The sequence below is a fragment of the Martes martes genome (assembly GCF_963455335.1).
Source record: "Martes martes genome assembly, chromosome: 10".
In the NCBI taxonomy this organism is placed as follows: domain Eukaryota; kingdom Metazoa; phylum Chordata; class Mammalia; order Carnivora; family Mustelidae; genus Martes; species Martes martes.
In genome coordinates this window covers 106,228,272-106,245,651 of record NC_137898.1, presented here as the reverse complement: position 1 = coordinate 106,245,651, position 17,380 = coordinate 106,228,272, and the positions used below count along the sequence as shown (strand labels likewise).

General features: G+C 51.8%; 1 protein-coding gene across 5 annotated transcripts in view; it reads left to right on the top strand.

The window, feature by feature from the left end:
- Positions 1–17,380, top strand: part of NCAM1 (neural cell adhesion molecule 1) — a gene marked incomplete at its 5' end in the record, with an annotated part of 294,571 nt that overhangs the window by 225,888 nt on the left and 51,303 nt on the right. For all 5 annotated transcript variants that reach the window (XM_080815557.1, XM_080815556.1, XM_080815560.1 and 2 more), the window contains 7 exons: positions 4,021–4,095; positions 5,789–6,007; positions 7,047–7,190; positions 7,603–7,740; positions 8,896–9,013; positions 9,439–9,605; positions 16,430–16,572. In XM_080815557.1, coding sequence (XP_080671683.1) covers positions 4,021–4,095; positions 5,789–6,007; positions 7,047–7,190; positions 7,603–7,740; positions 8,896–9,013; positions 9,439–9,605; positions 16,430–16,572 — 1,004 coding nt within the window. The remainder of the gene's footprint in view (positions 1–4,020; positions 4,096–5,788; positions 6,008–7,046; positions 7,191–7,602; positions 7,741–8,895; positions 9,014–9,438; positions 9,606–16,429; positions 16,573–17,380) is intronic.

The following is a 17,380-nucleotide window of genomic DNA, read 5'->3' as shown; positions in this document are numbered from 1 at the left end:
CTTGCTTCTCTGGAAAGTCGAGAGTGCCCAAACTTCTATTTACCTCTAAAGCGGTTTGCTAAATTAACTTTGCTTCTTTGCGAACATAGCATTGATTTTAAAAAAACACTTAAACGGAAAACACATTTGAAAACATACAGCTTATTTTACTTTTTAAATCAGATGAGTACAGGGGCAGGGGGTCATTCTGTTCTTAAGAGAACCCTTTTTCTGTCTGTTCACAAGGGATAGAACAGTATGGCAAAAATATCTGGAGTTTTCGACTCCATCCAGCCTGGGTTGGAATCTGGACTCCACCATTACCATTACTTATGGCTCTGGGCCTCCACCTCCCCATCTGTGAAATCGGAGTTATAATGCTATGATCATCTGTGCGCGAAGAGGCCAGTTAGAATTAACCAGGGTAGAGACGAAAGAGCAACTTGACTGTAAGATGTTTGTACACTCTGTTCCTTCTGGCCCATGATTTGGAAAGAGAGCAAATGGTAACTAGTAGGTCATCATGAACCTATGAGATGGCCAGCCAAAGGTCAGTGGTGGTTTTGGGGTGTGGAGGGGAGAGCTGGAGCCTTAGAATCGGATGATTTGGGGGCACCTGAGTGGCTCAGTCTTCGAGCCACTTCGAGCTTCTGCCTTCGGCTCAGGTCATGATCCCGGGTCCTGGGATCAAGCCCTGCATTGGGCCGCCTGCTCAGTGGAGTCTGCTTCTCCCTCTCCCTGTCCCTTTCCCCCTGCTTGTGCATTCTCTCTGTGTGTCAAATAAATAAATTAGGGAAAGAAAAAAAAAAAAAAAGAATCAGATGATTTTGAATCTTAACTGCTCATTAGTTGAGTCACCCGAGGCTAGTTATTTTGCTTCTCTGAGCATTAAAATTCTCTTGTATAGGATGGAGACAATCAGGTAAGCCTTCCTATGTCTCTGAACTGTTGTGAGCATCAGACGAAGAAATGGCGTGTGTTTTGTAAACCGGAACCTGTGATCTGGCCGTGGGGGATGGTGACCTTTTGGGTCCAGACACCCATGCGTGTCAGCGTGCATCTCTGGATGCATCTAGGAGGGGGTAGGATAACGCATGGCCTTTTTGCAGAGCATTTGTGCAAAGCAAGAGTTGAAATACTTTTTCAGGGAAAAGGGTTTTCCTAGGTGTCTTTAAAGGTAGGAGTTATGCCTGGTGAGGAATTTTCACTTAGATGTGCAACTGGAAAGGCAAAAGTTACGGGAGGAATTTTTATTGCAAACAATGAAAGGCCTGATAGAGTAAGGAGGACAGGGCACCACGAAGCAGAGGGAACGGGTTTGGAGAGTAGAGCCGGATTTCCACGTACCGTTATTAAACCTAATAATTCAAGGTTGCGCGTTTGAGGAAGAGTCATCAGCCGTTGTGCTTCAGTGGAAAATATCCAGGCATTGACTTTCAGAGAGTCTGGGGTTCCTCTGGCCCAGCTTTGACTCTGCTGCTTTGAAGGAGGAATCATACTACCTTTTCCATGTGTGCCGGGAGTCTAAATGGACATGTCTTCTTTAAAAAACTTCTGTGATGATGAATGTATGCGTGGGCTCTGCTTAAGCCGGGAATTCCTTTGAAACTCTTGTTTCTGATTGCTCTCCGGGGCCAAGGAGGAGACGGGTCACATTTGGGTATGAAACTCTTGAGCCTCGCCGTGTTCCCGGGCCCCCGGAGAGTCATGTTCCGTTTGAAAAGAGCTGAAAAGATGAAGGCTGTTTTTTCACTTGGGATAAGAATATCCTTCTCGAAGCAGTGAGGGCTCTGCGATAATAACAGGATCCATATGTCGGAGCTGGCGGCTGATGCTCGGCATATGGGCCCGTGAACCTTTCCGGCAGAAATATGCCTCGAATTCTCTAAAGAATGCCCCAGTAAACTCCAGAAAGGACCATTATTTAGGTGACGGATGGCACAGGCACGGCTCCGGGGCTTTCATGGGCCCATCGTTCCGTGGAACGCGAGCCACGGACAGAGTGGAAAGACCTTGGTTGGCCTTACGATGGATGGCGCTGGCCTGCAGCCCTCTCCGTCAGGCCCCGTGCCCCGGAATGGAAACAGCCTTAGCAGCTCTGGGCTTGCTCTGTTCTGTTAGGGGATGGTGAACCCGAGCAGCCTGCCTCATGGTCTCCAGATTGTTCGTTAAACGAATGAATGGAAACTTTTTATCCTCTACTCAGAGAGGCAGCATTGTAATGGAAAGAACGCTTCCCCGGGAGCCGGGGGGGCCTGGGCTCTATGGCCACCACCACCCTGGCCCTAAACAGGAGTGACCTTAGCGAAGGCACTTTCTCTGTCTTTCTCGCGGGGGAAAGAAGCAAGTGGAACATGGTGCTGGTTGAGACTCCTCCTGGCTCCCTCGATTTGGAGCCGAGCGCACCTAGCTCTGGCCAGAGGACACGATAGAAGCACCACAGCTAGAGACGCCATTGTGAGATGCCCTCTCAGCTCCGTGTGTTGTCTGGCATTTCGGGAACGGTAGGGGATGCCCTTTCGCTGCTCTCTGAGAGTACAGTCCCGGGCCCCGGGTGAGTCATCGGCAGTAAACCCAGTGAGCAAGTGGCTGGCTGCCCCCGCATTACTACGGTGTTCCTTCCAAACCAGCACCGGGAGGTCTGAGTCCAGCCTCCCCTCTCGTTCTCATGGTGGAGCACTCAGCAGCCCCCGCTCTCCGAACGCTGCGCCCGATTCCTCACCCTGTGGCCTCCCTCCTTCCCTTCGCAGTCCTTTCTCCACCAGGCCACCCACCCCTCCCCTGCCTCTGCGGCTTCTCCGGGGTCTGCCTTGTCGGTGGTGGCGAGCAGGGCCTCGCCTCCAGTGGCCCGGTGCTCCCGGTGCTCCCCACGCTCCCCTGGCCAGCCCCCTGCAGGCCCTTTGATCCGTCTGCTCTGCTGAGTGCCCGGTGGCCCCTTCATCACGGAGCACAGACTGAGACCCGCAGCAGCTCCGCCTGCGAGTCCGTCTCCATGGCAACCAGCGGCCCGGGTTCTGCGGCGCAGAGAAAATGGCCGCGGAAAGGAAGGGCTCACGGAGTCTCTATTACCCGGCCTGTTGGTCCCGGCCCTCCTCCGTATCCGCTTGAAGAGGCGACATGCGTCGAACCAAATGTCCGTTAGCTCTTAGCTTTCACATTTACTTTCCTTAAGAGGAGGGGAGGCAGAAGGAGGTTGAATCCAAATGGATAAAAGCAGTTTTTCCCCCTGCCCTAAAACTGTATTTTCATGAGGAACAGTTATCTGCTCTGAGCAGATACACGAGGAACCGAATGAATCCGGCGGTCCGTGGGACGCCGGGCGGTGTGTTCTGTCTTATTGGTGGAAAGGAATGACAGAGCGCGGGGATCCTCAAAGGAAAATCTAGCGCAGGTAGCCGGGAGATACAGGGAGCTCCTCAGGGCACAGACTACAGCCTTCCGGGAGGGCACCTGACCGACTGCAGTGACGAGGCTGTGCGCCGTCTCCTCTTACGGAAAGAGGGGTGTGGGTCCCCTAGTCACCCGGCGGGCGAGCGATAGGCATCCCCTGCTTCCAGATCCGTCCGGGTCACCACGGTGACTCCTCCTCTGTAGTCATGCACGGTGACATGGGGAACTGGAGAGGTCGGGAGTGGCAGGCCTCCTTGTCACACAGCCGTGCGGCCACTTCAGGCTGATTTCCAGAAGTAACTGATCTGTTATTTCTCTGAATCCCAGAAGTGCTTCTGTTCAGAGCAGGACCATGGCCTACTCAAGAGGTCAGAAGCATGTGGTGGGGGGTGTCACCCCAAATCTCCCAGGGGACCCTGCGCTGTCTGATAGGGGATCGCCATCCCACAGGGAAGGATCCCGACTGTGTCCATTCCCGGCTTTGGCACAGGAACCGTGGAATCTTTGGTGGTGACAAGCTCTCAACCCAGACCACATCCTCCCTTCACTCTTTCTTAATGTGAGCAGGGAGACCCCGCTTTTGAATGAAAGCTCTGGGTTCCCTTCTAAAAAATCCTGATGTGTGTTTCAGCTGGACTTTGTCTTTTTCAGTTTCTCTGCAGGTGGATATCGTCCCCAGCCAAGGAGAAATCAGCGTTGGAGAATCCAAATTCTTCTTATGCCAAGGCAAGTGCCCCAAGCCCCACCGCATTTAAGGAAAGACAGTGAACCCAGCGGCAGCCCGTGGCCCGTGTGTGCACGCGGCCGGTCCCGCCTGGAGCTGCCCTGCTGGAGGGTCGATGGTGTGGCCAGAGGGCAAGGGAAGCTCTCGGGCCCCTTCCTTCCCTTCAGGAAGGGCTTCCATGACGCAGAGAAATGTCCTCTGGGCTTCTGCATGGTGGCTGAGGAGGGCTAGGGATTTCCCGAGGAAAGTCAGCACCACTCCGAAAATAGCGAATCACCCCGGATTCCCTGCTCTGTATCCAGCCGGAGTTCTCTGCCTCATGCGGGAGAACCGTGCTGCCTCGGAAACCGTGCATCAGGGGGTCAGCATAAGCCTTATTTCTTAGAATCTCCCAGGACGCAAAAATCCAGAAAAGTCTGAAACTTGCCTGAAAGAAAATTGCACACTGGTGTCTCTTGTGCCGTGAGGATGTGGGTCCCGGGTTTTCCAGGTCTGTTGTGAATACCCATATTCTGTCCTGTGGTCCCCGCACTGGAGCCCCAGGCTTTGTCGGATCTGGTGTCCTTGTTCTTTGTTTAGAAAATGTGCCCCGTTTCCACAGCTCAGAAATCATCAGGAAACGTCCTGTGGAGGAAAAGCTTCGGGTTAGGCTTCGGCTTCCCCTTCTGTGACAGGACTGGGATTCGGGTCGTGGAAGAAGCAGGGCCGTTGAGCTGAGCTAGGTGTAAACCGTGACATTTAGCAAGCAGCTCTTGGCAGGGAGGGGCCTTTAAATGCGAACATGATTTGCGTTGGACGAGGTGCCTGGTGGCCGCCGGATGTGTTCACTCCAGCTTTGCCTTCATTACAGCAAATTAAATGATCTGGAGTTGCAGCCGTGGAGCCCACAGCACATCTTGCAAATAGCGATATTTATTGAAAACATGATGGGCCCCGAAAAGAAGACGGCTTCATTTCCATACTAAGCATCTGGGCAGGGCTGGGTGGTGTGGCCTGGGGAAGGGCGCCATGCAGAGAGAGCCCAGAGCCCTCGTTCCCGCACGGGGTCTGAGACGGCCACGCAGTAGCACCCGCCTCTCCTCGGTGCCCGGGGAGAGGACGCATGGGTGATTCGGGCTGTCTTCCTTGCGGGATTGATGGAGACGGATGTGTCTGTCTGAGAGGGGGTGCTGAAATGACAGTCATGCCAGTTTTGGTGGGGCCAGACGCTAGAATAAAACGGGTTGGAATCCACGCTTCTAGACGAGCTGGTGTCCCCTCCTCCGCTCGGGAGACCAGTCTGAGCCCTCACGAACAAGCTGATTAGTTGGCTCAGACTCGCCAGGCCCTTGAGCTCAGATCCTAGACGTGAAATCCCCTCTGCTCGGTCTTCTAAGAGGCTGGAGCTCCTCGCTTAGGAGCCGGCACACAGTAGGTCCTCAGCACATACCTCTCCTCTTCCCTCACCAAGGAGAGGCGTACTCACAGGGGGTCGTCGAGTTCTTTCCAGGCACCCTGAGTGGTGTTGTGTGTCATGACGAAGCACAGAAGCCAGGGGAAGGCGGTATCACGTCCTCCACATGAATGGTCTCCCTGTGGGGTCGTCGAGCCCTGTGACCTCTTGTTCCGTGGCTCTTGCTGAGTACCCTCGGTCACCCTGGAGGTCACATCGTCTTTTTAATTCCTGCGGTTTGAAAATAATCTCTTCCTCTTCAGTGGCAGGAGATGCCAAAGACAAAGATATCTCCTGGTTCTCCCCCAACGGAGAGAAGCTCACCCCGAACCAGCAGCGGATCTCTGTGGTATGGAACGACGACTCCTCCTCCACGCTCACCATCTACAATGCCAACATTGACGACGCCGGCATTTACAAGTGTGTGGTCACTGGCGAGGATGGCAGCGAGTCAGAGGCCACGGTCAACGTGAAGATCTTCCGTAAGAGCCGCCCCCGCCTCCTTCCGTATTGCCAGTCCTCTCCTTTGGCCAGGAAGATGCAGGCAGAGTGGGATGTCAGCCGAGGGCCCCCCGAGGCCTTCCTCCTTTCCATCCCCCGAGTCTTTTCTGAACTGCGCCGAGAGCTCCAGCATGTTCTTAAATGATCCTGAGCCAGCTCAGAACTCGTAGCCCTGGTTCACGCAGATCCCAGCTACCTCCCTCTGGCCTCCATTCTCTAAATTCAAATTACACAGTTCCCAGAGGGCTGCTAAGGGTTCCCCTTCCCTTCTGCAGGTGCTGACTGTCGTACAATCGAGTTTTCCCTCTTATTTCACTCTCCCCTGCTGCTAATGGAGTCCAAAGGCTCGGTGGGATGTGGGGGGTTATTATCTGAACACTCTGGGCCTCTCAGAGCAGGCGGTTCCCATTGTCAGTGAAACCCAGTCTGGAGGTGGCATCTCATTACCTTGTTATCATGCCTCTGTCTCGTTGGCCAGTGTAATGGTGGGTGACAGCTAATGGAACAGTATTGATTGCCACAGTATTTACTCCCATGAAGCCTGCCTTTCCTCTCTTGTGTTCTTCAAAATGTTCTCTGCTCTAGGAAAGATGGGTTTGGGGTGTCAGACAGGTGGGAGACGGAGAAAGGACTGATGACCAGTCATTGCAGACTAGGTGTCACGCCAGGCCATTCCAGCTGGCTTTGTGCTTCATTGGCATCGTCCCACATGGCAAGGGACCCTTCGTAGACAGACTCCTTTACCTCCATATACCCTTTCCACACAAAGTACCATAAATTTAGCACCCCGTGAATAGACATGGACTGCCCAACATCGATGCCACATTCCCCTGCTTACATCAGCTGCTTTGCCTGGCATCTTGGCCAGGGATGGGGTGGGACCCTCTCTTGGGCTGCCCTATATATGTATGGACTGAGAGCTGCCTACAGCTGGAGGCCGAGCAGTATGGCTCTAGCGAAAAGTGGTCAGTGAGGGGGAAGCGGCTGTTTGCCCTCACTCTTCTCTTGCCCATTTTCCAGAAAAGCTCATGTTCAAGAATGCACCAACCCCACAAGAGTTCAGGGAGGGGGAAGATGCCGTGATCGTGTGTGATGTGGTCAGCTCCCTCCCTCCGACCATCATCTGGAAACACAAAGGCCGAGACGTCGTCCTGACGAAAGACGGTGAGGCCCGAGTTCCCTGGCGGCTGCCCTTCCACCCAAGCCCTGGGTCCCCTGGGGTCTCCCCCCTCAGCCAGCCTCTGAGGCGTTCCAACCCAGCTTCGGATCCCGGTGTCCCACAGCCCTGCGTGCCTTCCAGGTCCCAGACGCGCGAATGTCCCGAGCTTGCACATTCAGGCGCTTGACCTTGTTGCCAAAGAAAAAAACAAATGTCCTGTAGATTTTTGCTCTTGGCTCTCTGTCAGTGCCAGGGCCACATGTCCCGATGTCGGTGTAAAGCCACTGCCCCCCTCCACACCCTACCCCTAACCCTAGATTGTCACTAGGGAAGAGGAAGAAGGGCCCTGCAACCTTCCTGCAAATTCCAGAGTTCTCTGACTGACCCTTGGATGAACCCGCCTCTTGTCTCTTCTAGTCCGATTCATAGTCCTGTCCAACAACTACCTGCAGATCCGGGACATCAAGAAAACAGATGAGGGCACTTATCGCTGCGAGGGCAGGATCCTGGCACGGGGGGAGATCAACTTCAAGGACATTCAGGTCATTGTGAACGGTGAGGAAATTCCGTTCTTCCTGCTCTCTCCATTAGTACCGCCTGGTTACCCCCAAATCATGCTCCATAACTTCCTCTTCGGCCTGTTAAATAAATCCCGTCCTGACTCACGCATCCGTCTCAAGTGAATCGTCCCTCCTGGGATAGCCTCTGGCTTGTTTTGTTTTTTTCTGAATACACTTGCCTTTTGGGTCTCCCTTAACCCGGGGGACTTCTAGTGCCATTCTTGAATGTCCTTCATTGTCTTACAGCACTGGAAACTTTCCCCGTGCTTTCTAATAATTCCTTATTCATCCTTCATTGTCCTTGATGTTATCATGATTGTGGGGTTAGTCCCCCTTGGTTCAACGTTCAAAGAAAATATTATCAATTCAGTCCTCAGAAGAGTCAGAATCATGGGCCACGGGCTTATTAATCTTAATCTGCAGTGTGTCAAATAAACACACCCGTGGAATCGATCTGACATTTACAAGATGTTTACAGGAAATTATAATGTCAGTACTAAGAAAATAAGTAAATTAGGGTTGAATTGTTTTTGGCTTTTGATACATATTTTTTGCCAAATTCTCCCCCTCTCATTCCTTTGGTAAAAACTGTTTGTGCACAGGACTGTTTATGATAGTACCAGAGAAATGTCGGTTGGTGAGCTGGTGACATCTAACCGTTTCTAATTGGTATTAACCATCTAAGCACTGAGAACAGGCATTTTCAACTTTTTCCAGAATCAAGAGCCCCCCTTTGTCCAAAAAGTGTCAAGTTCCACTACCGTGGTAGCTATAAGATTGATATGCATCGGCTGAGAAAACACATCGTATCTAGCTGCTATGAGTTGAATCCTGTTTTAAAAGGAGTAAGACCTATTAATGTAGCTTTTAAAGCTATTTTATTAAAAACCAATATTATATATTACATGTAACGATATCTTGTATTGTCGAAAGCCACTGATGCATGTTTGTGGATGACTTATTCAGTTTGGAATAATTTTCTAGGACACATCAGAGTTTAGATCTCTCATACGAACTCTGCGGCTGCCCAGAGCTCTTGACCTCTAGGTCGTGACCTTCCAAGCTAAGGCCCCCCAGAAGTGCCTCTTCTCCAGGCCACTGGGTTCCTCCAGGTTTTCACAACCCCCCTCACAGCTGTTTTTTCCTTCAGTGCCACCCACCGTCCAGGCCAGGCAGAGCATCGTGAATGCCACCGCCAACCTCAGCCAGTCCGTCACCCTGGTATGCGACGCCAAAGGCTTCCCAGAGCCCACCATGAGCTGGACAAAGTAAGAACCTGGCTCGTGCCTTTTATCGTGGGCTCGTGGAGATGGGAGCGTGGAGCTCCGTGTTGGTGTGTCCGTGGCACGGGTGTGGGCTGCTGGGATCAGCTGCAGGTGTAGCACAGATTCCGTTCTGTAAGCTGCTCTCCCCTCCAGCACTCGATCCCCTCCAAGGGGGCAGAGCCAGAGGTCGTGGCCTGGGAGGCCCCCTTTGGGAGGTCTGTAGGCAGTGTGTAGCCCTTGGAGAGAAACAGAGGTTTAGGCAGAGGAAGCAAAGGTTTGTGTGTAGAAGTACAGTTTGGGGTATTGACTTTGTGTGAAGACCGAGTCCTTCTGTGGGCTCAGTCTGCATTTCTGTGGAGACTGGTTAAAAATAAACCTTGTACTTCTGTGGCCAAAATCACGGCAATTGGCATTTCTGCACCATGTAGGGATGGGGAACAGATAGAGAATGAGGAAGACGAGAAGTACATCTTCAGCGATGACAGTTCTGAGCTGACCATCAGGAAGGTGGACAAGAGCGACGAGGCGGAGTACGTGTGCATCGCCGAGAATAAGGCCGGAGAGCAGGATGCGTCCATCCACCTCAAAGTCTTCGGTAAGGACCGTGGAGGTCAAGGTCATTGTTCTGCCACAGTTCCTCTTACCCCACACGCTCGGTCCGGCAGCAAGACCCCATTCTCTCTGCCTTGGAATCTGTCCCAGCTGCAACCACATTTGCCAGCTCCACCCCTAAGCCCGAGTCCACGTTATCTGCCTCCTCTCTTGGTCAGTGACAGCCCCCCAGCCCCCCACCTAGTCCGCCCCCCACCATGTGGTCCCCTTCGGCCCCGCCTCACAGTAGCCAGAATGACCTCAAGCACATCCTCTGTTTAAAATCCTCCCTTGGCTTCCTCTTGCAACCAGAATAGAATCAGACGGCCTGCCCTGGCCTGCGAGACCTAACCCCAACTAGCCCCTGCCTTCCTTTCCAGCCTCGTCTTTCCTCCACTTTGCTCCCACCGAAAACTCTCCAACCCCTCAGGCCTTCCTTCTGTGGCTCAGACAACACTGAGCTGCTCTCTTGTCTTCGGGACATTGCACCTGATACCTCTCCTGCTTGGAATGCCGTTCCCCCACATCTGCTCTGAGCTGCCTTCTTCTGCACCATTCACCTCTCACCTCAACCCGCCTTCTCGATGCGTCCTTCCTGCACTGCCCTGGCTGATTGCTTCCATCGATCTGACTGTACCTTCTTCACCACACCTGTCCTATCCGACCTGGCCTCATTTCCATATTTGCCCTGGGGATTGTCGTCTCCTACCTCCAAGAAGCGGGTAAACCCTGGGATAGCGGATTGCTGGCTTTTCTGTCTCTTTCCTGCTTTATCTCTGCCACTCCAACCAGTGCTGGCCTTGGGATGGCCCGTGGTAAACATAAGGGACCAACCTGCTGACTGCCTGTGTGTCCCTTGCTTCTTTCCGTGGCCCGTGTGAAACGGTGCCATTAAAGCCATGAGAAGAGCCCCTCGTGTCTGCTCACTCCATCTTGATAAACTCAGTCAACTTCCATTCATTTGGAACTGAAATGCATCTTGACCTGACCTTGAAAAGAGAATTTGTAGCAGAGAAATGCTTAACCTATTGGCTTTCAACACTTCCTGCTCATGTTTTTTAAAAAGACATGGGACGCCTGGGTGGCTCAATCAGTTAAGCAGCCGACTCTCGATTTCGGCTCAGGTCATGATCTCAGGGTCATGAGATCAAGCCCCTCATGAGGCTCCAAGTTGAGCATGGAGTTTGCTCAGGATTCTCTCTGTCCTTCTCCCTCTGCTCCTTCCCACTTCTCTCTCTCTCTGTTTCTCATTAAAAACAAAACAGGGAAGCTGGTTCAGTGTAGATGGTGCCGCCAGGCACTGGAGGGCAGCTCTGGTTCATGGGGTTCCCAGGTCGCTACAGTGTGTGCCTGGGGAACCCTCTGGGACCTGCTTGTTGGGCCTGGTCTAGACCTCTGACAGATCAGGTGCACATGTGCAGCTGGACCTGCTCATCATAGATAAATCTTATTGCTCTGTTAATGACAGCTGGGTTTAGAAACAGGTTATCAGTTCTGTTCATAGCAACTGGATATACTGTAGAGTGAAAGCTGACGGCCTTGGAAATTTTTTTTTTTTTTTTTAAGATTTTGTTTATTTGTCAGAGAGCGAGCACAAGCAGGGAGAGGGAGAGGCAGATGAAGAAGCAGGCTCCAGGCTGAGCGGGGAATCTGATGCGGGACTCAAGCCCAGGACTCCAGGATCATGACCTGAGCTGAAGGCAGACATTTAACTGACTGAGCCGCCCACACGCCCCTGCCTTGGCAAATGCTCTTGACAGTTCTTTATCTAGTTCTCTTCCCCCCTCCCTCGGATTTCAGGTTCTTCCATATTGTAAAGACAGGTGCATTGTTAACGTAGTCCTTCGTTGAACAGATACTGATGAAGCAGCCGTGTTGCTGGACCGAGGGGCATCTGAGATATGAGTATGATGTGGTCCTTTAACTCTGAGACATATGAGGAGGGAGAGGACCGTAGAAGCATATCAATGATAATAGACAGTGTCCGCCGGCTATGTTTGAGTGCCTGCGGTGGGCCCAGTCATTGGCAAAGTGATGAGGATGAATAACACGTGCTCTGTCCTCGTCCGTGGGCTCACAGATGACGGACGCTGAAATTTTTAATGACGGCCCATTGTAAGGACTTCGGAATGGCAATGGGCACCGTGTTTTAGAGGAAAAGAAGACCTGTGGTCATGAGAGACAGAAGGCAGAGAGGTCTTCACAAACCATGTGCTGTTCCCAGGCAGGGCTTCCCAGGCGAGGAAGGGTGGGCACCGGCAAGGACCCCAGGCCGCCCAGGCACAGACACGGAGGCAGGAAGGATGCGTGCCACGCTGAACGTGAGCTCCTTGCAGATGGGGACTGTGTACCCCCAGCTATGAGGCCAGTGTCTGGCAAATTGTAGGTGCTAGAATTTGCCTAAGGGAAAGCAGAGCCATTTGTTTTATGTGAATGAAGCACAGGCAGATGGTAAGGACGTGAGTCTAGAAACGGGTAACTATCACTTGTCTTGGGAAATTCTCAGGTGTTAGCACCATATAGTAATAATAATACACGACGGGAAGTGAGTGCTTATAATGTGTCAGGCACCACCTGAAGTCCGGTGTGTAACTGACTTGTAACCCGCAGCACAAGGCTGTGTGGTAGATTTCATCCTTGTCCTTATGTCACAAGTGAGGAAACTGAGCCCGGAGAACTGAGTGGCCTACCCAAGGAACCAGGGCTCCAACCCAGGCAGCTGGCTTGGAAGTCCCTTTCCCTGAGCTGGCAAAGGGAAGTTACCACCCTGTGAAGCTCTCCTTCACACAGACGATGTCTGAATTACAGATGGGATGGCTGGGAACGTTGAAGTTAGCGTGCCCTCCCTGCACCCTCCCTGTGCCACCGTGAATCACACGGTTTGTCGTAGAGGTACACTCCGTTCTCACCGGCTGGTCAGGAACAGGTCTTGGATTCTCTTGCAGGCCTCTCTGGTGCTGGTGGCTGCCCCACGAAGGAGGCGTGGGTACTGAGTCAGGAGCCACGTGCGGCCAGTGGAGAGTGGAGAGTGGGATCAGGTGTAGGGGCGGAGCTAACGAGGCAGAAAGTGAATCCCGCATGCAGGAACTGTGGCAAGGCAGGCTTTGTCTTTCCTACCCACTTCCTTACCAGGCATCCCCTCCTGTACCCCCTGCCCCCCCACACACAATTTCTTCCCCAAGACCGCAGCTGGGAGAATAGATGCTATCCAGAAAAGCAAATAGAGGAGAGGTGGCCAGGCTCCTGCAGAGACAAGTAAGTAAAGCACAGACTCCTAGGACTCTAGCCCCCATTCAGAACGTGAGCCCCTCTGTGAGCTTTGGGGGGAGTTCACATAGCCTCCTGGGAAGCTTCCTCACCTACACACAGTTTTCCAGTCCGTTTCATGTTCTTAACCTCCTCTTTCTCCTCCTCTGGCCTCCCTTGGTTTAGGAGATTGGTAGTAAGGCCAGGACACGAGGTGGGGAGGGGTGAGTGAGGTGGGGCTCCCTCCTCCTTTTACTCTCTGTCCTGCCCCTGCCCCTTGGTTTGCTGCGGGGCCCAGCACGAGGGGGGGAAGCAAGGCGGGTTCCCCGTAGAGGCCGAGTTGGCAGCAGTGAGGCAGAAGCACACAGAAACCAGTAGCTCGGATCGTAAAACCAGGGTTCAGAACTCCTGTGATTCAAGACGGGAAGGCAATTAGTAAGTACGGGGCACGTCTAAATTAGAGGCTGCCATAATTGCGCCTTACCGACATCATTTCTCCCTAAGAAAGGGACATGTTCTAGCACGCATTGCCCTAGTTATCAGCCAGAAGCTCTTTTTACTAAGTAGTTACATCCTACCTTTCTTTAAATTTGGCAGTGAATTTCCATTGCTTTTCTCCCCCGTGGACTCTTCTGAAAAAGTATTTTTGTCTCCGCATATTCCTGTTACGCTCACACAAATGTTCATGAGGTCTCATGCTGCTGTGGGCTGAGGTGGGTTCACCAGTGGCCTTGCTTATCTGACCCCTTAGGACCAAAGCAGCCCTTGTGAGTTACAGCACCGGGTAAAAGCTGAAGGGAGCTGCACCGGCTCATGTCCAGCCTCTCAGCTCAGAGGAGCAGGGCCCCAAGAGCCCTCCTTGGGCTGGGGAATGCAGGGGCCTGGGTTGGGGTGGGACTAGATGAGACCACCCCTCAGGGGCAGGGTGCAGAGCCATGGGCTTGCCAGAAGAGAAGAGCCCTTGTGCTGCAAAAACTCCCAGGGACGTTTGTGCTCCCAGGAGGGTCCGTGGGGAGAAGTGCAATGGAACACTCCGAGGCAGTAAGTCCCACCGCAGCAGGCGGAAAATAGAACAGGGATCCAAAGTCAAAGGCCCGCAACAGACGTCAATTAAGAAGGTGTAAGTACCATCTGAAGACAAAACCTGGAGATGTTCCTCTAGATGCTGTGTGCAGAGGGACGTGACCTTGCTTCTGCCCCTGTATACCTGTTGACGCCCATTGTCCCGGGGGAGTTATGTAGAGCATCCCTTTTCACTCTCAAGAGTGCCCTGATGGGACAATAAATTATATTGATATTCTAACTCCAAGGCGATATTCTGAGCTTTCAGTGAGTTCTGACAATGGGCCCGCTGCTTCTGTAGCACAGAGAGATTAGGTCATTAGTGAGAAGCTTGCCCGCCTTCCAACGGCCCTCTGTAGACCATACAAAATCAGCTGTTGTTGATAATGCTTTTAATAAGAATACAGTTTGCTTTTTCTAAAGATTTGTGCAGTGGACCCTTTGTAACCCCCTGGGAAATGGAGCTGCCAAACCAGATATTAATAGACGTTATCTATCCCTTGTCTGTCTTCTGTTAACCTTTTGATGCCTGGACGAAGTCCTAGGGGTCAGGACGAGTCCAGCAAACACTGTCTAGGTCACGATATCCATCTGGGTTTCAAGAGGCCAAAAATTCAAACAACTGTTCACTGAATTTGGTTGTGTGGCTGAATTTTATTTTTTTACACTTTTTTTTTTGAAGATTTTATTTATTTGAGAGAGAGAGGGTGAGAGAGAACACGAGCAGGGTGAGAGGCAGAGGGAGAAGCAGAGTCCCTGCTGATTAGTGAGCCCGATGCACGGCTAGATCCCAGGACCCCGAGATCATGACCTGAGCTGAAGGCAGATGCTTAACTGACTAAGTCACCCAGGTGCCCCTTCATTACACGTTTCAATCTGTGATTTTAGCAGTGTAGAAATTCAACTTTTATTTTATCTTTCTCAAACCTCCTGTCCGGCTGCAGTTAACAGTCCTTTCGATATGAGTTGTGACCACCTTGGAAGTCTTGTTTATCAAGATCGACACAAAACCTTCCTGTGGGGAAATCTCACGCAAGTGATCTCTGTCAGTTCCAATTCATGATCATTTGGCCCTATTGGATTGAGACGTGCCTGGGTGCTTGCCATCAAAAAAGGACTTGCCAAGCAAGCTGTTTAGTACAGATTAACTGTAGCAGAATATTTGACTAAATGGATAATTTTATATAGAAGCAGGTATTTGCTGCAGAAAATGCACAGCCTAGACATAAAAGCAGAACCGGGGGGGCCTCCGCTTGTAGGAAGTGTATAGGCAGGAGTTTATTAACCTACTCACTGGCGGCGTATGAATTTGAATATAAAGGAAATGTACTTCTTTCACAAATTATCCATAAATTTGACTTATTTATTTATTTTTGTTTGTTTATCTCGCCTCGTCTTTTTCCCCATTAGCGAAATAAGTTACATTTGTGCTGCGTTATCTTTTCTCTTCTGTGGAAGGTTTCGCAATTTCAGAGCATAATTGTTTTAAATCAGGAAAAGTCAATTTTCTCTAATGTTTTAACATTTAACTCCACTTTTGAATGCTCGTGTTTTCTGGCATTACCCAAAACATTTGGAAAATGAACCCATCTCATCTCCTTTCCACCCCAGCCCATTCTGCAGCCCCCAACTCATCTCTCGCCCCATTTCCTTGCTTGAGTCAATGCTAACACGGCTCTCCCAGTCACTGAGAAGCTCAGAGTCACTTGAACTCCTTCTCATTCCCTCCTTCGATCCTTGCCATGCCTCGTTTGCCCTCTGTTCATTGGGCACTTCGAGCGAAACCTTTTCGTGAGCACCTCTCTCCAAGCCGCCCTTCCCCGTCTGCCCCTCTATCCCCTCCTCCTCTGGGACCACCCAGTTCGGGACTCTATTTCGCCACCTCTGGGGCCCTGTCAGAGCATCCAAATTGGTTTTCTCACCTCAGTCATCTTGAGTTTCTTCGTAGATTAGCCTTCTTGAAGTACAAGCGATCATTTCAGTCCTCTGATCAAACACCACCAGTGGGCTTCTGTCAGTGCCCGGAGACCATTCAAAGCAAGCGTTATAACCAGGTGGCCATTACCCTGGGCCGGGCCTCACCTTCCCCTGCAGCCATACACCAACACCAGCCCCCATCACACTGCCCTCCTCCCGTGTCCTTGCTTCTTTGCTCCCAGTCAGGCAGTTTTGTACACTGAGAATGACTCTCTCCATCCCAAAGTTCCACGTACTGAAGATCTCATGACCCAGCCAAGAGCTTTCTCCTCATGAAGCCTTCATCCTCCGCCCTTGCCTTCTCCACCCTCTGCCCTGAGCGCTCTTTCTCTAGGATCTTGTGTTTCTTGTTCTCACACTGATGGTGTCACACACCTACTCAAGTGTATGTCCGTCGGGGATTCAGTTCTGTAGCTCCCACAACACCTAGAATATGGTCTTACACTCCGTAAGTCCGTAACCTGTTGAGTGGGCGCATGGTTGAATTTAAACCCAGAAAACTAAAAAAAATCAGACAAACTCACACATGTCTTGTCTTTTCAGCAAAACCCAAAATCACCTACGTAGAGAACCAGACCGCCATGGAGCTGGAGGAACAAGTCACTCTGACCTGCGAAGCCTCAGGAGACCCCATTCCCACCATCACCTGGAGGACCTCTACCCGGAACATCAGCAGCGAAGAAAAGGTATGACGTCACCAAGAGTTCAGGGTCATGGGGTGCAGGCTCAAAGCAGGTCATGTCTGCCCAGGCCCCGTTCTCTTCGGGGAGCCGGAAGATGGGATGCGGGCCCCGGAGGCCACGCCAGGGTCCACAGCCTCCATCCTCCAGCCTGCTGGCCGTGCAGGGGCAGGGCCACAGGTTCCTGCATAGATCTGCCGGGCCGTGAGGTTGGTGGACATGGTCAAGTTAGACGTTCTGGGGAGGAAGCGGGGAGTGCTTTTCAAGCCCAGGATTACGGAGCTCTGAGGAGCAAGGAGAAGCCAAGAGCTTGGGGGTCCAGCTCTCATCCTCTAAAGAGTCCTGACGGGAATGTGTCCTGGAAATAGCAGGGATCGGGATGAGCCCTATGAATTCTCCTTGTGTTTCGTAGCCTCACGCTGTACATGCACTTATGCACAAAAGCTTGGTTGCCTTTGTGTCTGCCTGTATTTCCGGTCACATTTGGATATCATTTTGTTCTGAAGGCAAAAATAATTAGCAGTTTCTTCATGACGACGATCACGCCGCGTTCTCCACTACATTCTAAGCATTCAGCCTCAGCCCTCAGTAGCACATTGCAGCAGGCTTCCTGGTAGTTTGAAATGACCGGGGAGATTCAGCTTTAAAGCATATAGAGTTATAGGCCACCAGAAAGCTGTCATTATCATTGACAGTATGTACGGATTGAGGTATCCCCACATCAAGCAGCCCTTTGCTCCCGAGTGGGCCAAAAGCAGGAGGAAGAAGAGGCTTCGTTTTAAAGCAACTTAAACCCTCTTGTTGTACTTCTCCA